Source organism: Hippopotamus amphibius, chromosome 3, assembly GCF_030028045.1.
Source record: "Hippopotamus amphibius kiboko isolate mHipAmp2 chromosome 3, mHipAmp2.hap2, whole genome shotgun sequence".
NCBI lineage: Eukaryota > Metazoa > Chordata > Mammalia > Artiodactyla > Hippopotamidae > Hippopotamus > Hippopotamus amphibius.
The window spans coordinates 166,132,289-166,157,133 of record NC_080188.1 but is presented as its reverse complement, the minus strand read 5'-3'; the positions used below and the strand labels follow the sequence as shown (position 1 = coordinate 166,157,133).

General features: G+C 44.2%; 1 protein-coding gene across 2 annotated transcripts in view; it reads right to left on the bottom strand.

The window, feature by feature from the left end:
- Window positions 1-3,473: 3,473 nt before the first annotated feature.
- Window positions 3,474-24,845, bottom strand: part of NIBAN1 (niban apoptosis regulator 1) — a 145,412-nt gene continuing 124,040 nt past the window's right edge. For both annotated transcript variants that reach the window (XM_057726152.1, XM_057726153.1), the window contains exons 7-14: window positions 23,609-23,713; window positions 23,127-23,289; window positions 17,691-17,878; window positions 14,883-15,044; window positions 13,171-13,281; window positions 11,268-11,375; window positions 7,073-7,184; window positions 3,474-5,532 (exon numbers count right to left, since the gene is read on the bottom strand). In XM_057726152.1, the coding sequence (XP_057582135.1) occupies window positions 4,394-5,532; window positions 7,073-7,184; window positions 11,268-11,375; window positions 13,171-13,281; window positions 14,883-15,044; window positions 17,691-17,878; window positions 23,127-23,289; window positions 23,609-23,713 (2,088 nt within the window). In that variant the 3' untranslated portion in view covers window positions 3,474-4,393. The remainder of the gene's footprint in view (window positions 5,533-7,072; window positions 7,185-11,267; window positions 11,376-13,170; window positions 13,282-14,882; window positions 15,045-17,690; window positions 17,879-23,126; window positions 23,290-23,608; window positions 23,714-24,845) is intronic.

Here is a 24,845-nt window from a genome sequence, read left to right as displayed (position 1 = left end):
TATCAGTTGCATCCCAGCCACACCAGATAAACACACAATGTAAGAAAAAAACATTCAAAAGTGGTTTCAAATCCCCCTCCCCTCCAATTCCAATCTGATTATTGACCCTAAATAGAAGTTCTGGAGGAGCCACTCTGAGACTGATCCTTGTATACCAGAAGTTTGGTATGGAAGGAGGAGAGGGAATGGTGAAGCTTAGGTCCCCCCAAGTGTCCCCATCACTGCTGGACTTGATTTCTCCAATGTTTCTTCTTCTCTCACCTGAAGATGTTGGTGTAGATAAAGTTAAAACTGAGATCATAGATAACGCCTATGCCAGATGAGGAAGCAAACACCCATTCTGAGCTCTCCCAGGCTGTGTCTCCCCTGAGAATTCAAGTTTACTGATACAGGGACCCTGTCCACCATGTTCACTTCTGTTTTTCCAGCACTCACTAGACTGCCTGCAAACAACAGATACACAATCATGGTTTTTTGGATGAATGAATTTATGAATGAATAAGCAACTGTGGATACTGGTGAGTAAATATTATTTTAGTTATAATTATAGAAAGAATGAATGTTTTGCTCGGTGCTGCCCACTGAAAACAAATTTGTTTGAACAGCGGTTCAATTACATCGAGAGTAATTGCCCACTGCTGTATTATAGGCATAATCCAACTCCTAGAGAAATTAGCATACGCATTTTTAAAGCATAATTACAACTGGCATTAAGTGACTTCCCTGTGGATTCCTTCCTGATGACAGAAAAGGAAAAGTTCCATAATACAGCAACAGTGACTCATCTCTGAGGACTGACTCTTCTTCCCAGCTCAAGTATGACATTTGCTTAAAAGATGAAACCAGCCCCATTTCAAATGAATAGGACATCCAGACACTTCTTCAAGGACAAACATTTTATTGCAATATAGGCACTTGGCAGGGTAAATATGTGGTTACAAAGTGTTTTAAGTTTATTTGCTTTCTATAGTGACCAGAAAAATCAATCCACAGTGTAGAGTTCCTTGTTGAGGTTGCAGACTTCGGAAGGCAAACTGTAAAACCCATTTGTTTCTGGTAAAGTAACAAAGCACATGTTGCCAACTTTTTTTTACTTAGTGAAATTGTTATCATTTTAGTCAGTAATGTCCTTCTCTTCCCCAAATTAAAATTGCTATGTAGCATATATCATTTATCACTTTTTATAAAGAAATAAAATCACTTGTCTGAGACAATTGTGGAACCCTTTGAAAACACTGGCTCCAATCTGAAGGTTACAAAACCAGACTTGAGAATCTCTGCAATAAAATGTAGACGATCGAGCCTGAAGACCTGTAGTTCTTCACACTCACCCTCTTTATAAAGCTTTTGGACAAACTGGAATCTTATCCTTGTGGTCTCTAAAATATGTTTTTTGAAAAGAGAGTTTAGTCTGCGTAATGCAAGGCACTACTGTCTCTGCTCTAAGCTGCAAAGGAAAAAATGACAAGCTAATTCTTTTTCAAGGAAAATATTCTTTCTTTGTGAAAGGTTATGTTACTATTAACTAGTTTAAAGTCATGGAATTTTTGCCAAACACCGTGTCTTGAGGTTTTACGCATTTCAAATGGATTTGCCCGTGAGAGAGATCCAGAGCAGTCTGCAGAGGCTTTTCCCGCTGCTCATTTAAATCACAATAACCTTGCTCCAACCAGGAAACTGCTGAAGCAATACAGATAAGTCTGCATTAAAAGCAAGACAAACTCATAGTAATACGAAACTGTTCCACTCAACATGTTAAAACAAATAAGGAAATTTTAATGCACTTTAATTTCCTTTTCCATCTTCAAATGGAACAATCATCCGACTTCATCTAGTGGACTTGTCGTTTGTGAAATAAGTACAGAAAGATTCTCTGTGTTCTCAGCTCTGTCCTTCCACTTAGTGTCTGGTCCCCTCTGGCCCACGGATGGGTAGAGGGAGGGCACTGATGTTCACTCACCTAACGAAGTGACAGGTACTCTCATTTAGGGTTGGGAAAATTCTCTTAGCTTTCCAAGGGGTGTCAAAAGCCCTGAAGTGAGCAACAGGAGGGAGCTGGGGAGCTGCGGCGTGGGCTCGGCCTGGGTCACGACCGCCTCGCCTGCTTGTCGCGATTCTCCCGGAGAGAAGGGCCGTCTTTGGTGAGACCAGGCACTGCTCTTTTGGCTCCTGGCCTTGCTGGGCAGCGCATCGGACCATCTGGCCACCTGCCCCTTGGACTTTGGACTTGATTTAAGGGAAGGTTCCCCAAGGGCAGAAAGCCCAAGTAAAAACATCTCCTCGCCTGACAGCAAGCCCCAAATAGCCCCAGCACAGCGGTGTGGTGGGTGATCAGTTCTCACATTTCCTGAGCAGCCTGACACAAGCAGTTCCTTGTTAGGCACCAGGGATATTAAAGTGACCTGAGAAGGCAGAGAGCCACTATTCAAGGCTGTGTGCGCAGGAAGTACACAGGACGAGTAAACCCTAGTGTCTGTCCTTGAAGGAAGGAGCCCCGGGAAGAGACAGGAAGTAAACATAATCTCAATATTCCGTGCCAGATGCAAGGATGGGAGTGAGCACAGGCACTGCAGGGACCGAGGGAGGAGTGACCTCTACCTTCCTTACCTACAATGAGATCCTTCGTAAATGTGAGGCTCTAAACACTCTAAACAAAAGTTGAAACAATTCAATATGAGAGTATAATGATATTGATTATTTTTCATCCCTTATGACTTGGACTTTGGACTTGATTTCCAGGCAATTCTTTGTGGGGAGGTGGAGAGGGAGATACTTTAATTCCTGGTTAAATGGTCAGGCTATGGGACAAATTCTTTATAAAAATGATATAAACTACTTGCTGGTAATGATCAAAACAAGCTCTTAGGACAATATGCTGGGGTCTAATATTAAAATTTGTGGAAGGAAATTTCAAGATGTAAAACTGGGACTAAAGCTTTTAGGAAATAATCTGGTATTTTTCAGAAGGACAAGAGAACGCATCTTTTTAATCTTTTGCAAATAAGTCCATTCCACCTTTAACATCAATAGGTAAAGGTCATGATCCACTTAGAAGATGTATTTCCATCTATTTCCATTAAAGTGTAAGTTCTGGAAGAAAGGAACAGAGCCATTTTCACCACAGTGTCCCAGCACCCGGGACATAACAGGACTCAACTTGCTGAACAGCTGAACAAATGATTTCCATTTTTGGTAACATCTTTGGAACTTAATGATCTATAGCTTGGTTTTTTTCTCTCTCTTTCTTCCTTTCTCTGTCCCTTTTCTTTCCCTCTTTTCTTTTTTCTTTCTTTTTAAAATTTATTTATTCATTTTATTCCCTCCTGGGAATAAGCCAGGACTGTTGCAATGGAAAGACAGAAAGTTGTCATGGTTTGAAAACTGGCATATTTTTTCTTTTAGATTAAATTCCCTTGGGGCTTTTAATTTATACTAGACAAGCACCTTATCTTTTCTTTTTTTTCTTTCTTTCATTTCTTTTTTTTTTTTTTTCTTGGTTACTTTGCCTAACACAGCACGTGGCATAGAATAGCTGTTCAAATAATGTTTGCTTAATTGGTAGGTTTTATGCTCGATAATTCAGCTAAGCTCTTTCTCTGCACAGTCTAAGGCTAATTTGGAATGCTTTCAGGCTTAAACATGCCAAGGAAATTTCCTTGCCTCATCTGATTTTCTCCAAAAAGCGATTAATTAATAAGAATTAACAAGATTAATTAGCAAGAAATTGATAGCAGAATTAGTAAGAGGCCCAGACAGCTGCACAGACCACAACCTTCCTCCGTTTCCGCTCAGCTCCCCCTGAGATGTCTCAGGCGCGATCTCTCAGGCTCTGTGGGGCTGCACACAGCAGGGGGGACTGAGGTTCACCACCTCACTTTCTTGCAGCCTGACTGTGGATGAATGCTGAGTCCTTAAGAGACGGTGAGGCTGGTATAGTAAGTAGATGGTGAAGCTGTGTTTACAGTATACCTTTGCATTCTTGCAAACAATTAAAAAGCATTAAAGTGCATTAGAAGAGAACGTGCAGAGGGCTCCGACTGTCTTCTCCGCCTTCACCACAGCGACTCCCTCCCTGGACACCCTCAGCTGTCCCTCACCCCACACACTCCATTACCTTTGTAATTCCTATTAAAATGCTAAAGCAATAATTCATGGTAGAACAGTTCAATTACACAAAGGTGTGCCTCAGTGCTCATGCCCTGTGTGCATTCGCTCTAGCTTCATGATACAAATCAAGGAAGTACTTAATACATTTTGTGGGTTTTGGGTTTTTTTGTTGATTTTTTGGTTTTTTTGGTAACCTAACAACCTGCATGCAACCCCTAAGTGTACCTTTAGCGGTATCCTTTTGGCTGAGTTTGTTCAAAGAAAGACTTTTGCCACATTGTCCCTTTCATTCCTCGGAGGGCTGTGCTGGGGGATCTTCTTTCTGCGAATCTAGGATATCGGTGTTTACATCATTCTCGACCACCCACTGACACGCGCCACCGTGGGCAGCCTTACTCTCCTCTGCCTCCACGCTGGCGGTATCCTGGGCTGTGCTGCTCCTCCCTCCCACCGCCTCTTCTTCCACAGAACCCTGGCTCTCACTGGGGCTGATGGGGTCAGCACGGAACGTGCAACCTCGTTGGGACACAGCCTCTGCCTCCACACTGCACGCGGGCCCTCCTCCTTCAAGGGCGTCCCGTCCGGAAGCCCCCGCGGTGAGCGCCCTCTCAGTGGGCTCCCCGGTCTCCGCGGGCTCCTCTGTGGGGCCTGGGCCCCCAGCACCCTCGCTGAGCCCCTCACAGGCTGGCTGAGCCTCTGGAGATGCCCCCAACCCCACCCCACCGGCCTCGGCCTCCGGAGGGGCAGGAGGAGGGGCCTCCCTCTCACTGACGTCGCTTTCTTCACAGCTGTCGGGACTGGAGGCAGCTGCCTGATTGGCCTCTGGGTAGACGAGGGCTGTTTCCTCTCCTTTTTCAATTTCTTGGGGAACAAGGGTCTCCTTATTTGTATCTTTTTCAATCTCAAGTGCAGCAGGCTCCCCTGGTACTTCAATGGTCACCGTCAACAAATTTCTGAGCTCCTTCAAGCAGCCCGGGGCAGAGGTGGGCTCCGGCTTTGCCTGGGTGGCTTCTTGGTCCTCAGGAGTCTCTCCAAACTCCCGCTCTGACGAGGGTGTGCCCAGGGCTCCTGCTGTGTCCCCTGCAGGCACAGGACTCACAACAGGGTCATCTATGCTCGAAATGATGACCTGCCCGTCCCCATCTAGGGGAGGGCCGGGCACAGGGAGAGAAAGGCTTTCTCCTTTGGCCACTGGACTAGGGACCCCTGGCTGTTTCTTCTCCCCTGACTCCTGGAAGACCTCGTTACTCAGGACCTCACTATCTGAGACTTCTGGCAGGATGGCCGAGGCTCTCCTGGCAGGGCTGGCCTGGTTTGACCCCGCAGGAGTTTTTAGATCCGTTAAGCTGGACACGCTTTCACTGGGCAAGGCCATGTTGTCTTCAAACAAATTGTGTTTCTTCAGGATAGCCGCTTCCTTTATCACTGAGAAATACCAGAAAACAAAATGTAACGTTAACACTCTGCCCTGGACAACGTGGATTTTCAGATTTTTATCCAGAAGCCAACCCCCCTCTCAGCTTTCCTGGCCATCTAAATTTCCCAGTCTCAAGTTCCAGCTTACATCTACCCTCTTCCAGGCAGCCCTCCCTGATGACCAGAGCCGACAAACTCGTTCTATACCCTGAACCTCTGTAATGTTCATTCGTTCATTCACTTATTCAAACAGCCCACATTTACTGGACATCAGCTATGGGACAGGCTCTGAGGCACCAAAGGTGAATAAAATATGGCCTTGGCTTTCCAGGAGCTCAGATCTATAATAGCATCACCTGTATCACCCATGAAGCCCCCATCACATTTCATTAGCTGCTAGTATGTGTGGCCTGTTTGTCTACCTTGACTGAAACTCCTTTAGGGCAGGACAGGCCTTAAATTTCTCTGCTTCGACTCACAGTACAGTCACGAAAGTGTAACAGGTCCCCAGTACTGAGCATGCAGAGGGAGCCCTATTGACCCGCAGTGTCCAACCTGAAGACCTGTGTCCATCCAGCTCAGCCCTAGAGGCCTCAAGAGGAGTGATGCCAATAATGACAGCCGGCCGCTGACATTTCTGACAGTCGGCCACCACCTCGGGCTGTGCAGGCTGTACAGTGCCCAGCGATCTCACACCCAAGGGAGTGCTGTTCACATCAGAGACAGCATAGATTTGCCTTGTAGTAATTTTCCTAATTCGCCCAAAGGTGCTATATGGTGGACTGTGCAGACATCTTTATCCTCCTTATCTGACTGGATGAGCTACCTTGACCTGGGGCTTGTGCTTGGCCAGCTTTCTTTGTGGAGGGGTTTTCGTGCTGTTCTTTGTGGAGACCAGATATGCTTCAGGCCTGTGGTTTTAGGGATGGCCCTCTCCAGCATATTTCTACCAAAGCTGCCCTATCGACACTCCTACCCCAAACAAGGCCTGATTCCGTGGGTCATGGGTGCTAGCGTCCTAACAAGACTCACAGAGGACAGAGTCATCACCCAGTGTCTTTCCATCCAGCTGAGCGGAGGTGCAGAATGTGCTGAGAGAGCAGAGCAGCTGGGAAGCCCTGGGGCTGAATCACCTCCTCCAGGCGCGGGAGGGGTTGTGAGTCTGTGGCTAAGAAAAGCCCTTTTCCCTTTGTTCTGTCTGGAACAGCTGGAGGCAGACAGCTGTTCATAAGACATCCTAGGTTTAGTCTCTCTAAGCCTTAGTTTTCTCATCTGAAAAACGAAGCTTAAAATTCTCATCTCACAGCGCTCTTATCTGGATTGAAGGAGAAATAATAACTAACGGGCCAGTGGCGTGTGAGCCAAGGCATGACTGCTCAGCGGAGGTCCCATCTGTCTGTCCCTGTTCTCTGTCTCCCCAGCAACTTGTGTCAATTTCCTCTTCCCCTTTCATTCCTGTTGATAAAACCTAGCCGGCCTCACAGGGTCTCACTCAGGGGTACTCCCCTCTGTCTAGAGCTTTCCGCAGCACCAGGGAAACCTTCCTTACCTTTCAGAGTTTCATCAAGGAGGATCTGATGTAAAATCTCCTCATAGACATTTTCAACATGTATCATATTGGTGTGATCTGCAAAGATGAACTGCTCATATTTCTGAAGCTCCTGGAGAGGAAGAGATAAGAAGATAGAGGGGACAAGGCATAAGATGCCAGTTCTCAGAGGAGCTGTGGAAAGGACGGCTCTCACTCATGATCGCCCCTTGTGTGATGCACTGGTCACCCCCCTTCCTCTTTCCCCAGACGCCATTCCCTGTACTGGGCACATGCTCTATGCCCTTCAAGGGGGCAGAGGCCAGAGAGCCTGATCATCCCAAGGCCTTGTCAGTGGGTCTGGGGCCCTCCTTCTTTTCTCATTATAACCTAAATGTTTTCTTCTTCTTTTTTTAAATGTCAACAGTACTTTACTAAGGTATAAATTATACCCAGAAAAATTCACACACATAGCACAAGGGAGATCAACTCGATGACTGGTGATGACCTAGAGGGGTGGGATAGGGAGGGTGGGAGGGAGGCTCAAGAGGGAGGGGCTGTGCAGATATATGTATAAATACAGCTGATTCACTTTGCTGTACAGATGAAACTGGCACAACATTTTAAAGCAATTATACTTCAATAAAGATCTAAAGAAAAAAAAAAGTACAGCTCAGTGATTTTAAAAATATAAATATACTCATGTAACCATAACCCAGATCAAGACAGAACATTTCCATCACCCCCATACCCTTTTCCAGTCTACACCCTCCCCCCCCACCAAGACATAAGCACTGATCTGGTATCTATCACAATAGATTAGTTTCTCTCGTTCTTTAACTTCATATGAATGGAATCATGCATTCTTTTGTGTTTGTTTTTGAGATTCATTCACGTTGCCACATGTATCAGTAGCTCATTCTTTCTTATTGATAAATGGCATTCATTATATGGATAAACTAAAATTGTTTATCTATGCTATTGATGGGTATTGACTGTTACGAACATAACTGCTATGAATATTCTTGTGCATTATTTTGTGGGTTTAGGACTTATTTATCTTGAGTGTATACCTAGAAGTGAGATTGCTGGGTCCTAGAGTAGACGTCTCTTTAAGTCTATTAGGATGGGACCCCTTTCCAGGTGTGGAGAATCTCTAGTCAAGGACCCTTCAGAAACGTTCTCCTCTTGCCCTCCAACTGGACGTGGAGCTCACTGATTTCACCTAAGGCAATCCGGGTATCATGCAAAATCCTTTAACACTTCCTGCTTTCCAAAGGTCTCCACATGGTTTGCCTATTATCAATATGAGGTCAAGGCTGGGATCTAAATGAACCAAATCATATCCCAGTGATTAACTCAGTAATCCTTGCACCTAATGGTGCTGGAGGAGGGTTCCTGACAATCTGGTTCTTAGGGAGCCAGGGAGCCAGCCTCTTGCTAGAGGGATTTGATGCCTTTTGCCTGGAGGGAGATTTACAGCAGGTGATCAGAAACCACCACATTCAGACAACTCTCAGTGCTAGGACTGGGGGATCTGTAGCCCAGGACCAGATCCCAGCAAGTAATAATAGGACCCCTTTATATCTACCCTACAGAAAGCCACAGGATTGAAGAGACATGAGCTACCGTGCCCCTGAGAGGGTCTATGAGATGGGACTGACACACAGATAAGTGCCACATGGCAAGAACACTGCCCAGGAGCTGGACACTGCCCTGGACTAGCTGTGGGACGCTAGGCAAGCCAGGTACCGCTCTGCGCCTCTCTCTACTTCTGCAAAACAAGGGGCACAGGCTCATGTCTGCAACACCTCTCGTCTCCCCACGTGGTCTTGCACTCCTTAGCCCCCTGACTGTTATTCACCCTTCAGGACTGGGTGAAAACACGACTCTGGGAAGTCCTCTCTGCCCCTACAGGCACAGTTGGGCACCCTCCTCCGAACTCTGCCATCACTCTTCCCACAAGGCTCCTGCTGTGCTCACCGCAAGGCATGCTGCGTGCTTGTCTCCTGCCTCGAGGCTGTGAACCCCAGGACAGCAGGGACACTGGCCTGACATGGTGCCTAGATCATATTTGATACATATTTTATATGTGTTTGCTGAATAAATAAACAGTGGACCTTTAAACTTTCAACCAGCTCAATAATTCTGTGGAAAGGCATCATTTCTAGGAGAACTTATCCTGTTGTAGTGTATACAACTTTACAAAACAAGTCTTCTATATTGAATTGATCATATTGTGACATATATTTAATTCTTTGGATCTGTTAAATTGGAATCCCTGAGGGTGGGTCTGGGAGAAAGAGAATTTTTTAAAAAATCTCCCCAGGCAATTCTAACGCGCAGCTTGGGTTGAATACCGCAGATCTTGGAAGCTGTGACTTAAAGAACCAAGGGAAACACGCTTTAGTAAAATAAAGAATCCTTCTCTGAAGCAGATGCTCCCCTGGTTTATCTGTTCTGTAAATCCAGATGTTTTTAAATTTCTTGACACTAATACAATATCCTTCATTACTGAAAACACTGGGCCTCATTTTCTCTTGAAACCAGTGTCTCTTGATTAAAAATCACAAGAGCCTCTTACAGATTGGGTACAACTCTGCAGATGCCTGGAAAGAGGGGAGTAGACGGGAAGGGGGACTTTCTCTACCCTTCTCCTCTCCTGGGAGGACGTGACTCCAAGGCCCCCTAAATTGCCTGAGGAATTGGAATAAGAAAAATACCCTAAGCAGAACATCTGTGTGCAGACATGTCCAAGGTGAACTGAGTCACCCTTTGGATGGCTGGACTTTTCCATCCACATCAGGCAAGAGACAGTCATATAGACAGATTCTTTACTGCCCTGACTTGACCAAGTCCTTTTCTATGAAAGAAATATACCCTCAGAAATAAGTGCCAGGTACTAGATATGCCTATGGCTTTCTGAAGAAAAACAGCATTTATAGAATATAAAAATGACCAAAGAAATTTCCACAGTAAAATAACTCACGCAAAGGATTTTAATGTTCCAATGCCTGGAGACTCTCTAAGTGGCCAAAAAGCCCTTTCTAAATTCTAAAAAGCTTTTTATCATTTGTGCCAAGAGGGAGCTGGCCTTGCAAGTGTCCCAGCTCATAGATCATGTAGCAGTAGAAAAAGTAGTAGTAAATACCATTTACTGAGAGTATACCATGTTATCAGTGAGTGTGAGCTGGGTTCAAACTCTGATGGTTCCCAGCTCTGTGACTTTGGACACATTATTTATATAAATATTGGGCTGGCCAAAAAGTTCGTTCCGGTTTTTCCATAAGATGTTCTAGAAAAACCTGAATGAACTTTCTGGCCAATGCAATAGTAGCTGCTCATAGGGTTGTCCTGAGCATCACTGAGATAATCCACACTGAGTCTTTAACAGCACATGGCAAGCGCTCATCAAACATTCACTGTGTTACCCTAGTCTTCCCAGTCTTAAGAAGGTTATGCAAAGTATTATTATCTCCATGTTCTAGACGAAATCTTGGTCAAGAGAGAGGAAAAGTGACTTGCCCAAGGCCCCAGAGCAGATGTGTAGAGAAGCTGGGACTCAAACCCAGGTCTTGACCCAGCCTCCATAATTGGCTCACCCATGACCCTGCTCTACAGACTAAGTCACACCTTCACAATCATGGCTGTCACTGGTTGCCTAGTGTTCGTAGCAGCTTTAAATGTTTTCAGTTTCATTGATCTCAGTAAGCAAACATTACTGGGTTTAACAGAACAAATATCCTTCTATAATCGTGTTACTTAAGGTCTTTTCCTGGATGTAGTGGTCAAGTTTCAGAGGACACGTTGGACCTATGAGTCATGCCATAACAAGGAACACCTGGTATCCTCAGGCATTCTATGGTAACCCTTAACTTGGCTCATATGAGATCATTACCCTTTGAGATTTTGTCTTGTCCAAGGGCTGGCAAATCCAGGCAGCTGCTGGTTTTTGTAAATAAAGTTTTATTGGAACACAGACTGCCCATTTATTTATGGCTACTTTTGTGCTGTAACAGCAGAACTGAGCGGTTGCAACAGAAAGAGTATGGCCATGAAGTCTAAAATATTTACTATCTGACCATTTCTTGGAAATGGGGAAAGTTTGTTGACCCCTCCCTGGTCAGATACTATTTGTAAGCACATCAGGACCAAAACAAGATGCTTGCACTTCATAGGCAACAAAAGCAGGCTCTGGAGTAACCCATGCCCTTACCGGTTTGCACACGGACGCCAGTGCCTTCTGCACGGTGGGAAGTGTGATTTGAACCAGCGCCTCTTGAAATATCCTCTTCCGGATGGTGCTGCTGTCATAATCATATTGCTGTCAATACAGAGATAGAAACATATGCTAAATAGCAACACTACAATCTGTTAACTTTTGCTGAAACAAAAAACTCAGCTACGCACTTCGTCTCCCTTCCCCGCCCCCAATTTCTGAGGACCCTTGTGGTGTTTCAAGGTTTCAGAGATCTTGCTATGCGATTCTCTCACATTCCAGGGTAGAGGTTATGACTGATAATGACCCATCTTACCCTCCCCTCTTACAGATATGGAAACCGAGGTAAGAGAAAAACAGAGTGACTTCTGTGTCCTAAAGTTGAAGACAGAGCTGGGGATGAGTTATTACTTCGTCACCCATGTCCTGGGCTGGTCCATGGGACCCTGATCGTCACCCTCCTTCACTCTGCATCCTGAAAGCAGGATTGGTAAGTTGTAACGATTTCTGCAAGGGAAGAGAGCATCTGCCTTACAGCTGCATTAACACTGTGGCGTGTTAACCAAAGAAGTGCAGTATCTGGAAGAGGAAAGATGATGATTCACTCTGTTCTACATGGAACATCCAAACCTTGAGACCAGGGTTTGGTTTTAGGTGTTGCTTAAAAGGGTAGGGGAGGACGCAGACAGACTGGGGCACAGTCACAGACATGTGAGCAGAATGGCCGGGCCAGATAAAGAATGGTTAAAGAGATTTACGCTAGAGATAATAACCTGCGGCAATATCATAGCTCTGTTCAAACAACCAAAGGCTACCATGTGGAAGAAGGACGTAAACAAAGAGGGTAGAACTAGAATTACCAGTGGCGAGAACTTTGGCTTAGCATTGAGACGTATGTTCTTATAGTTAAAAGTGTCCAGAGAAGAAATGGACTGTCCTGAGAGGTAAAAACTGTGTTGATGTGGGAGGTGGCATTGACATTGTTACTATCGTTTCTTTCTCAATGGCAAGTTCATTATTTTGTGTGTTACCATGACAAATATTGCTTTTAATATCAGTGATTTGGTTGCCAGAGTTTCCTATTGCCTGTGAGGCATTAAGATCAGGTTGAAATTCACGGACCACCTCCTAGGCTATGTGAGACTTGGATCCTTTGTTCCAAAGCCCTGCTTAGGGAAAGCAGGTCATAACAAACTAGTGGACTATGTTTAGGGATAGTTTTAGCTCTAAGTTCACCATTGACTAGCCTCTTAAGCTTACGTAAGTCACGCGATATCTCAGGAAATCAGTTTCCTCACCTCTGCAGTGGAGACATATTCCAATGATCTCACAAGTTCTCGTGAGGATCAAATGAAAGAAGATAGGTTTTTCAAAAAAGCTTAAAAATATGCCCTATATCTGTAAGCTTCTATTATTATAGCCATTTTAATGTACACTTATGCATGAAGCACATTTAAAACAATTTCATACGGCAGGTATCATGTTGGCTAATTTAAATAAGTTTTACTATACCGTAAACTCTTTGAAGAAAGGGGGTGTGCCTCGCATCTTTATATTCCATATGATACCTATCACAATCCTCTGCTTATAGTGGACAGCCAATAAATATCAGGTCCAATTGCTATGCAAGTAAGCCTGGACATGTCACTTCTGGCTGATGAATAGTGATGCTGATGGACCTGTGGTCTCTAAAGTAGCCACTAGATGGCAGAATAGCCATGAAAGTCGTGGGGGAACTGCTGCTAGATGATAATCACTGGTGTCTCAGGGAGGAAAGAGAGCGGGAAAGATTTTCAAAAGGCGGGGCAAGTAAAAGAGAGAACTTGATATTTTCCACTTAACCAAAGATATGGGTCACGCTCTTGCTTCACGCTTCCCACAAATGGGAGAACAATTTTACCTTTAAGACTCGGAGCTTAACCTTCTCAATGGCGACTGTGGTTTTGGAGGCGTCTCCTTGGAGATGTGGCGAAAGCAGCTGCTCAAAGGTGAATACCGCATTCTCCATTAGCTAGAAACCAAAAGCAACACAGAAACAGACCTCAGTTACAGGCCAGGATCACCACCCTCGGGTCTAAGTCAACTTGCAGAGAAGGGAGGAGATGACCACCAAGGATGGTCACTCCCCTGGGGGTGACCAGGGCAACAGGTCCTCATCCCACTGTGTGGATTGTGAAATGCACAGGCACATGGCCAAAGTGGGACCAGTTAGAGGCTGGGAAACACACAGACACACAGACACATACCCCTATGCACATATGTACACATGTATGTATCTTTTCTTCTCATCTCTCCCCTTCTACCCTGAACTGGGAAACCCAAGATGATAGGAATTGAGGATATCATCATTTCCTGTGGTCATCCCCTTCCTCTGTTCTCTGGTTCCTGTGCTTAATGAAATGAGGTGGGAGGCTTCTCCAATGATTTTTTGGCTCCTTGGTTCTGCACCTCCACTTTCAGATGGATGTAAACCATGCCAGCACATCTCTCACTCCACTTTCCAGCCTCCCACCCTACCTCTCTTCCTTTCTCTGCCAGGCTGGAAAGGGAGGCAGGGTCAGGGCTCAGTGGAGACCGTGGCTGACATGCTCATAGGTTAGGAAACAGAAGTAGTTCAGATTTTTTATTCTCTGCACTTGTGCCTGTATCTGTTTCACCAGCGGCCAGTACTATCAAAGGGACTTCAGTTAAACTGTTGAACAATTTTGTTCCTTGTCTGTCTTTAATCCCTCACAATTCAAAGGATAGATAACAAAATGGGCCACTTAATCCTGCCTATAACTTTTAAGAAAAAAAAGCTCCTTTCTTCCCCAGCTTGTGATCCGAAAGCATCCGACATGATAGCTTTCTCTCAGCTCTTTCCGTAGCGAATTTATCTAAGAATCTGTCTCACTCTCAGCTCCCTGAAGTGGGATCTGGCACAGTGTCCAGCCCACAGGAAGCTCCCCTGGAATATTTGTGAAGTAAAATTGTGCTCTTACGGCTTCAACCATCACAACCTTCCTTCATTTAGAAAACACCAGAATATGGAACGAGTTTGCGCTATTCATTCCTTTCCCTGGAGAAAAAAATTCCTTCTGGGGAAAAAAAAAAGGCATCTGTTGACTCAAGAAATCCAGATTTAAAGCTGTGATTGATTGATTGATTGATTGATTGATTTACTTTTAACTAGGTTAGGGAATTGATTCTAGCCAGTGGTTCTCCATTCTGGCTGCATATTAAGTGTAGTAGGAATGGGAGTGGGAGAAGTTTTTTTAATTACCAAAAAAATATATCAAAATCACTGGGAGTATGGCCTAGACATCAGTATCTCTTAAAAGCTCCTAGATGATTCTAATGTGCAGCCAACATTAATAGCACTGATTTGACAAATCAAGTAATTATCAATTAATGCTACTTTATTTCCTTGAGCTACTTCTTCTCTATGATGCTCATCAACATGGAAGAAAGATGAAGCCAGCTGGAACAGGGCAAAATACGTCCTCCCTCAACATGATGACTAAAGAAATGGGCCTCGTTTCCCTGAGCTACCCTAGCACACCTGTCTCATTTGCTGCACTTGTCGCTCTGCTCCCCCATCCTCATCCCCGTGGATGACCCCGCCGCCCCTACCTCTTGCATGTAGTTCTGCGTCCTCTGGACCACCAGATCGATGTGGGGGAATCTGAATCGGCTCTTGAGATCCTGCAGGTGCTCCTGAAGCAGGTTGACTTTACTATAACAAGGTTCCATCTTCACGGAATCCAGTGGAAGATTCATAAGCCTGTCTAGCTGCTGCATTTTGGTGGAGGGAAAAATTACACATCTTCAGACTTAAGAACCATATTATATGACTATTACATATTATATAAATTCTAAACAATCATAAATGTTATTAGAATGAATTGCTTCTCAGGTCACTATATCTGTGACATCTTCATTGTCTTATTTCCCTTCTTCAGTGGGTCCCTAGAGCAGCTCTATTGCTAGAGAGCTTGTAGAAGAACCAACTGGACAATGGAAGCCCCCAGGGATGCTGTCAGTGGGGCTCCACGCTTCTCAAGCTCCTGATGGACTCCAAGCACCCACTTCTAGTGCCTAAGAGTTCAGGAAGGCTCTTTGGCACATGGGACCACTGCTGGCTCACGAGCTTCCAAAGCCTTCTTTAATGAGTGACATCCCTCTCAGAAAATCCCAGGGAGATCAGGATGCCCCCTGGCCTCCTGGACTCTAACAGTAAAGTCAGAGTCGCCACAGTTCTCTGAGGCTCTGTCAGTGCCTACGGGGCTTCCCTCTGCTAGTGGATGGGGAGGAGGGTGAGATAGGAAGAGGCCTGGCCTAGAAGAGGTATACAGTTTTAAAACCTGGGATCCTCCCTCCTCTAGTTTATACAAGTGATAACTTGATCCATGAGGCCATACGACTTCCAGCAAGAGGGCAGCAACAGACCTCACCCGCTAAAGACCTCAAGTATTACCAACATGGTCTTACACTGTGAGTGCTTTTGCCAACAGAATGCACCCTATTTTCCAAACTTATTTAAAAGTAATTTTAAAAATTGAATATTGGAGATCTAGAATGAACAGGAGGGTAGGTGGAGAAAGAGAAGACAGAAAAAAATTGTGCGGAAAATGGAGGCCTAAGGAGAATTGGGGAGTAACACAGTAACAGGGTGTGTCAGTAAAACACAGGATGTGCTGTCTGAGTTCCGGGTCACAGAAAAGTGATAAATCTAGATTTCTCTAAACAAGAACTTAACAAGGGCCCACTTTCATTGCACTTGTAAAAGGAAAATATTATTCCCTTTAAGAAATGAGTTCTGGAGAACTCCACTGAAGTAGAATTAATGACCAAAAGCTTGCTGTCAAACTTGTCCCTTGATACATAATTTGTAATGTGTCTATTTTTTCTTAAAATATCAATTAAACAGACAGGAGAGGAAAAAATGGTTACCACTTTCCTCCTGTGAGATTAGCAAAAGCTTAAATAAGTGATTCCCTAATGCTGATAGGAGGATAAAGGAAAAAGTTCTCTGCCATATACAATTGGTGGAAATGTAAAATTTAAATTCTTTTTTCGGGATGCAAATGGAAACATCAGTTAACATGAGAAATATTTCTACCTTTCAACCTAGCAATCCTGTCCTAGGAATTTATCCCATAGCAATAAAAGCATCAAAGTAAATGAATATATGTAACAAGGTTATTTATTGCAACTATGTTGATGGTGCTAGCAACATCTGGATGGCTGAATAAATCATGGTGTATTGGTACATGAAATATTATGCAGTTATTACAAAAAATGACCTAGAGCTAGAACAGTTAACGTAAAAAACAGTTTCATAAGGTATTTTTGCATGAGAAAACTGAAAAGCAGAGCACTATATATAATATAATTCCATTTTTCTAAGAGCAAACAACCTAACAAAACATAGCCTACAAAATGTGTGTGTTTTATTTGCTATATGGGCATGGAGAAAAGCACAGAATAGCATATGCTAAGTTGTCAACACTAGTTGCTTGAGGTGGGGGGAGAGAATATGCAGGGAGGAGGCAGAGTAAAGTTCAAAAAAAGGCTACAGTAAGAAACCTCAAAATATTTATGAGTGATCTTGTTCATCTACAATTTCGTGTATGTATGCATAAGAAAGAGAAAGGGAGAGAAAGAGGTATCTGGTTCTATCCACTGACTTGTGGGATGTCTATCGTGATATGGCAAGTGTAAAACAAAGCTGTGCAGTGATTCTCAGACTTTAGGATACATCGAGTCCTCTGGAGGTCTTGTTAAAGCAGACTGCTGGGCCAGACCCCAGAGATTCTGATCTGGTAGAGCATCAGTGGGGCCTGAGAATCTGCATTTTCAGCAGCCATATGATGATGATGATGATGCTGGTCCAAGGACCATACCTTGAGAAACACTGGTTTTTATCATGAGTCCATACTTTTGGAAGCAAACAAACCAACAAGCAAAATTTATATAAACGAGGATATTCACGTATATATTTGTATGAACAAGGGAAAAGCACATGAAAACACATACTAAGATATTTATATTAGTTAACTCAGGGAGTTGGAAGTGGAGATGGCCTAGGAGTTGGGGGTGGACTAGAATTAGGTGGGTATGGGTGATGGTGATTAATTTTGCCTTTATGTAAGTATTTTTGTATATTGTTTAACTTAATACAAACACGTTATTTTTGCAACTTGAAAACCATTAATAAGGGAAATCAGGTAGATGGATGGATGAATGAATGATGTAGCTGGACAAATGGCAGAAAGACTAGATGAACTGATGGAAGGGCAGATGAATGGAAGGAAGGAAAGAAGGAAAGAAGGGAGAGGGGAAGGGAGGGAGGAAAGAATGAATGAATGCAGATGAAGACCCACAAAAAGGCAGTGCAGGCAGACCATTCACACTCCACTCCTTGGCTTCGTGTCCTACCTCCTTTAGCTGGGCACTGTCTTTGGTGGTCTGAAAGTTCTGGCTAAGCTCATCCACTTCTTTTTCAAAGAGTGAGCGTACTTCACTGAATCCTGAGCTCACTGGTCCCATGAGCTCCTCCAGAATGGATGCCAGGAATGGTTGCACACTCTCCGCACAGCTTTTCTCTGCCGGCTGAGCCACCATCGCTGAGGTAGAAAATAGCCAGAAAACTGTGAGTGATGGCAAAATTGGATTCAGAGGCACTGGAGCCGGGCCAAGCTGCACAGTGCCCCGCAGAGCCATTTAACAGCCAAGGCAAGCTCAGATGGGCACACCAGACCCACACCGTGAGCCCTGTGCCAGCACTCACCAGAATGGAAGACCACCAAAGAGAATCTGTTAGAGAACTGGAGCCAAGAGAGTCTCCCCGCTCCCTAAAATTACCTCTGCCTTGGGATGAAATGTACTTTTCTGTTTGGTCCCTATGAATATACAGTGCCTAATAAAAAAAAGAAAATGCTAATAACCCATCTATTTCCTATCAATCATCCTTATCAGTTCATAGTTTGTCTTCTAAAAACACAATGTATTAGGTTTTAATTCATTTTTCTAAGAGTTAACCAGTTGATATAATTCAATTTCCCTCCCCTCTCCTCAAGGGCCTTTTTATAAATTTATTTATTTATTTATTGGCTGTGTTGGGTCTTCGTTGCTGCACACGGGCTTTCTCTAGTTGTGGCGAGCAGGGGCTACTCTTCATTGTGGTGCGTGGGCTCCTCATTGCCATGGCTTCTCTTGTTGCGGAGCACGGGCTTTAGCCACGTGGGCTTCAGTAGTTGTGGTACATGGGCTCAATAGTTGTGACTCAAGGGCTCTAGAGCGCAGGCTCAATAGTTGTGGCGCACAGGCTTAGTTGCTCAGCAGCATGTGGGATCTTCCTGGGGCAGGGATCGAACCTGTGTCCCCTGCATTGGCAGGCGGATTCTTAACCACTGCGCCGCCTAGGAAGTCCTCAAGGGCCTTTTTAAAAACTCAAATATGGTCTTTTTTTGAAAACAAATTCCAATTGGTTTGCCACCCTGCCTCCCATCCCCACCCCCAATTTTAAAAAACATGCTTTTTTTCCCTGATAATCAAGGATGACATCCTTAGTGACAAAAATATAAAGAGTACAGAAAATCATAAAGAGGGATAAAAAAAATGTAACCATACTCTTACTTCCCAGAGGGTATACTGCCCTTTGATTTAGAAGAGGAGCACAGTAAAGATCCTGATGCAGTAAGTCTGGACAGGACATGGAAATCTGCATTTTTTTTTTTTTTAAGTGCTAAGGTGATTCTCATGATTAGCCAGGTTTGGAAGCAGTGATGCAGTAAAGGAAGTCTGAGCTGGAAGAGGCTTGAGTTTGTTCTGTGGATGGAAGTCCAGCTTTGTGGAGCTCGGTAAATCACCTGGCCTTGTCCTGGGATCACAGAAGTACAAACTCATCTCAGTGTCCAGGCCCTCATTTTACAGATGGGAAAAAGGGGCCCTGGAGATGTTAGATGATTCAACCAAGGTCATATCCTAATTTTCAGATCCAGAATTACAATTCAAATGCACTTCTTAATTTTTATTGGCAAATAACTTGCTTATGGTGAGACAAATGGCCACATTCTTATTTCAATTTGCAGAAATATTTCAGAGTTACAGAGGATCACACTGCCTCTTACTCTGAGAATCTGAGATGACCAATACTATTGATGTTATGAATAACTCATAAATATCTGAGATATAAAATATTAACCAGGTCATAGAATTACTAGGGAAAAAAACCCTTTCTATTGTATGATTCAAATATGAAACAATCTATGACTCCTAAAGATAACTTACTTGTTACCAAAATGCAAAATTGTTCGCCGGGAGGTTAAATGAATTATTTATAAATTAACTCTGAGAGAAGAACTATTTGAAACGTGTCTGATTGAAATTTCAGAAGCATCACGGGCACGGGTAACACACAGTAAAGATTTAGCAGCCGGCTGATGTCCCCTGCTGGGTGCAGGCAGAGAGAGGCACAGGGAGGGGTCGTAGGAGGTCACGCCCCTCTCTGCCTGATTCCCCCCTTGCCTGTGTACCACTGGGTGCTCCAGCCCCCTCTCTGTGCCTGTATTCAGTGTTCCTTTCACCTGTGCCTTCCTTCCTCCACCTCTGCTTGTAAACATCCTACTCACCTCTTCAAGGCCAAGTTCAAATTTCACCTACTCGGGACACCTTAATGCCTGGAACCACCACACGGCTTCCTGAACTATGATCTGCTGGTGTTTCCTGAAGGATCGAATACATTTTACATCCCACACAGGTACACTCTGATAGTTTTCAAGGATGCAGAGATGCGGCTGTGATGAATCACGTGTTATGACAGATTAATTCATGAGCTGTACATTAATTCAGCTGAGCAGAGTGATAATGAGAGAAAACACCGGAGCCAGGGGCTGGATTTGGCCTGTCACACTCTACCTTTGGAATCTCAGGTAAATTCCTTAACCTCTACCTCCGTTTTCTCATTTGTAAAATGGGGATCATAAGAGCAATTACTCTGAGGGTTATGGTGAGGATTAAATAGGTTCGCTGTGTTCACAGTGCTCAGAACCCTATGTGACCCCTGGAAGTACTCAGTAACTGTTAGTTAGAGTCAGCTCTTACTGTACCTGTTAGCGTTATCCTTTGTTCCCATCAACTGACACTAAAACGGTACTCTCACTGGGAGGGGCCCCCATGGTTTTCTGAAGTTGAAATGGTTCCTGCTTGGGAACCATTGTGCTCTCTGTTCTTGCCTCTTTTGCAGCATTTATCATATTTTTCCTTCTGTTTCAGTATCTGTGACATGCCTTTTATTGTCTTCTATTTGTAAAATCATGGCTTCTTCTTGGACTCCTCATAGACCTTATATTCAGCAGGAGCAGAATAAATGCTTATTAAATGAGTCAGTATTTGTGGGGCAGAACTTAAGCCAGTTGCTTCCCTCTCAAGAGTCATACGGGAGGAAATGGAGAGATTGCTACTTTAATACTCCCAAAGGTTTTTTTTTTTTTTTTTTTTGAAATCCAAAGCCCTTTATCAATGCAGCCTGACGTGCACTTTCTTGTTTTAAAGGGGGAGAACCAGAAACCTAGTTAAAATGTGTTTCTGATATTCTGTTTTGTTTTTTTTGTTTTGTTTTTAATTTTTATTTTATATTGGAGTATAGTTGATTAACAATGTTTTGTTCGTTTCAGGTGTACAGCAAAGTGATTCAGTTATACATATACATGCATCTATTCTTTTTCAAATTCATTCCCATTTAGGTTACTACAGAATATTGAGCAGAGTTCCCTGTGTGATATTCTGTTTTGAAAAGACCTGATCATGACTTCCTTTCAAGGCTTCCTTTAGGAAACAAAACCTAGTCCAGGGGAGAGTATTTTTCCATCTTACGCGACGTATACAGGAGCCACAGAGATTTAGGTGAGAGAGAAAGAGAGACCATGAATGGCCACCGTTAGGCTCAGCTCAGCTCAGACAACAGGAATATTCGGGCCCAGGAGCTGGGTGCTGGCAGTTTTAAGTTGTGCAAAGCATTTCCATATACCGTCAGCTCTAGAACTGTTGGGCTAATGAAGGAATAAGAGACCTGGATAACAGCAAACAGAAAGCACTCCGAAGTTCATTTATATCTGGCTTTAGAATGCATCGCGCGAACAGATGAACAATGGATTCAGACACACACACTTTTGCTCTAGTTATGCCTCCTCCAATCTCCTCTCAGGAGGACCTGCTAGAAGAGCCTGGAGTGAGCTGGGCTGCAGTATGAACAGGGCCTGCGGAGGATAATCCACCAAGCAGAAAATCCCATTAGCTTCTACGTCTCTTGAGCACAGGAACTGGGTCTCCCTGTTCACTGCTGAAGCTCCATCACCTTGCTCGGAAAGCACTTAGTGAATATTTTTTGAATGAATGAGTGAGTGAATAATTTGAAAACTGACTATATAAGAAGATTGCTGATAAACAATCACAGAGGAGCCAGCATGCTTTCCCTCTGAAACGATGTTCAGTGTGGTGTGCTTTTTGGGCTGTAGGAATGTAGAACCGTAGAACTTTATCCTGCAGAATTCCTTAGAGGCCATCTAAGATCTCTTGTGAGGAAACAGGCAAACTTCTTTCTTTCAAGGACCAGATAGTGAACCTCTGCAGCTTTGCCACCCATAAGGTCTCAGTTCTAATGACTCAACTGTGCCCTTGTAGCATGAAACCAGCCACAGACACTACATAAATGAATGGGCACAGCTGGCTTCCAATAAAATGTTGCTTACAAAAATAGCTGGCAGGCCAGCTTTGGCCCAAGGGCCACAGTTTGCTGAGCGGATCTCATGGGCCCTTGTGATTTCAGAGGAGGACACTGAGGCACATAGAAGTCGAGTGGCCTCCCTTAGCACACATGACCAGCTCACGTGAGAGCTGGGACTGCAGATGGTCCCCGACTTAGGATGTTTTGACTTAGATTTTTCAAGTTTACAATGGTGAGAAAGCAATACGCGTTCAGCAAAAACTACTTCGAGTTCTGAGCTTTGATCTCTTCCTGGGCTGGTGACAAGCAGTAAGACACTCTCTCGTCACGCGGGGCCGTGGCAGCAGCCGCAGCTCCCCTGTCAGTCACGTGATCACGAGGGTAGACAACCGATACACTGACAACCATTCTGTACCCAGACAACCTTTCTGTTTTTCACCTTCAGTACGGCATTCAATAAAATACAAGAGAGATTCAACACTTATTATAAAACAGACTTTGTGTTAGAGGATTTTTCCCAACTGTTGGCTAACATAAGTGTTCTGAGTGTGTCTAAGGTAACTAGGCTAAGCTAGGATATTTGGTTTGGTGTATTAAATGCATTTTCGACTTACGATGGGTTTACTGGCACATAACCCCACTGTAAATGGAGGATGATCTACAGAACCCTAATTTATCGACTCTAAGGCAAAAGTTTTTTCCTATTAGAGCAAAACCCATTATTCACTGATTCCAATATTCACTGTGAGTCTGCATATGCCAGGCATGGTACTGGGCACTGGGGAAAACTGAGTGAGCCAGGGCAGCATGGCCCTACTCCTAGAGAGCTTACAGCAGGGGGAGGGCAGGGGCAGAGCCACTGCCATTTGGTGTAAGACGTGCTACAGCGGGAGAGGTGCAGGATCAGGATACACAGGCATCACTACAAGGCAAGAAGCAACGTTTCCTCCACCCTGTGTCACGGAGGTTTCCTTGGGGAGGACCAGGCCCTTAATAGCACCACCAGCACACTCCTGTTACAAGTGTTATTGCCTCCTCCCAAGTCCCTCCGTTCAATTCTCCTCTGAAACTATGAATTCTCACTATGTGATGGAGCCTTAAACGTGCAGCTTATTTAGGTCGCAGGGACACGTATGATCTCCACTGACCTTTGATCTTCCCAATTAAAAAGTTCTTTGAGTTCACAATCTGATCCATGTCTGAACGGATGGTTCCTTCCAGGCCCTTCGTCAGAGCCCTGCATTCCTCCTTCAGGGCACTTAACCCTTCTGAAACTTGATGCTGAACGAGGTTGTAGGCCTCTTCGAGGAGCTGCGATAGAGAACAACACATAAATCATAACTCGGGGCTCTGTCGTGCGTCAGTGCCTGAGGAAGCCAAGTAGAGGAGGGCGGGTTCCTCGCAGATGATCGCAACATAAACAAAACTGTGCGCGCATTTCTAATTTTTCTTTCAAAGATCGAGTCTGTTTGGATTAGTCCTCATGTAAGGGAGACTGAGCAGACTGGGCAGTTTTCCACCCAGGGAAGGAATTACGTATTTAAAAAAAAAAAAAAAAATACCCTAAAAAGAGAAGGGAAGGGAATGTTCATTTTGAGTAGCATAGTTGCAGAGCAAAATCATCGCTTACCCCGAACCAGGCCCTCTTTCTGTCATTCTTCTTCCCCTTCATTTTAGGCAGGATGTCTGTCTGAAGGGTTGGCACGAGCTCCTCCATCACCAGGTGACTCAGGATCTGTCAAGAAGAAGAGAGCCTCAGAGCTGGTTTCGTTGGTGATGCCTAAATCTGAGCATCAGGCCAACTGAAGGTATCACACATAACTGGCCGCCCCTGTCCTGACTACGTCAGATTGTCCCGCACTATGTGAAATCTGTTAGGTTAGTAGTTTAACTCTGAGTCTGAGGCCACAGAAATCTCTAGGAAGAAACCTCTAAATCTCTTAGAAGGTAAACCTTCTTAAATAGCTGCAAGAAACAGTAATGCCTGCTGACATTTTCCCATTGGAAAGGAGGAATTCCTCAATTCAAACTTCTATTATTCAAACTACAAGATTCCAATGCATTTAGGATAAAAGGGAACTTCAATTATGGATTGAAGGTATCCTTAGCAAAATTGTGAAGGGGTCAGGCTTGGTTTTGAGGGCTTCAGTCCTTGTCTGTATCCCCTGAGACTGCTGTTTCCCCTCGAGATTTCTTGGGATCTAAGTGTCTTCATGCTCTTTGTCCCTACTGCCCCCTGAATCCCACCTCCATCTTCTTTAAAGTTTAGGGGAAAAAGGGGGTAACAAATGCTTGGGAACAACATTGCTTGGACATTGGTGGGATGAGTAGAATACGGGAGGGGGGTATCTACAGTTTTCAGGGTATTGTTTTTTTTTAAGAATTATTTCCAAGTCTTTCCTAAAATTTTGCTTGGCTCAATGACAATGTTTCTGTTGAATGTGAGCAGTGATCTACGTGTCCATGCATAATGCTCCATGTAACGTTGGCTCTTCTTCTGTACATCCCCCCACTGGAACTGGAGCATTTTGTTGTTTAGATTTAGATCTACCATGAGTGCTGGGGCTCACAGCTCAGCTTTCAATATCAGGCTGCAGCCCAAGATTTATAGCAGAAAAGAGTAATTTGGGGAATGGAGGCAGGCAGAAAAGTAGAGAATCATTTGACATCTGTTCTATGAATGTAAAATAATATTTGTCCAAAATAACTGACCTTCTCATAAAAACGCAAATTAAGCTTTGGGAAAGACTTTCTCTGAGGTCATTGGTCAGCCTCATGCTAGTGGAAATACTCATGAGCTCACTAGATTTTGCCTTTCAGCAGGACTCTGTTTACATCAGGATGTAACAGTCTAGCTGAACTGAAGA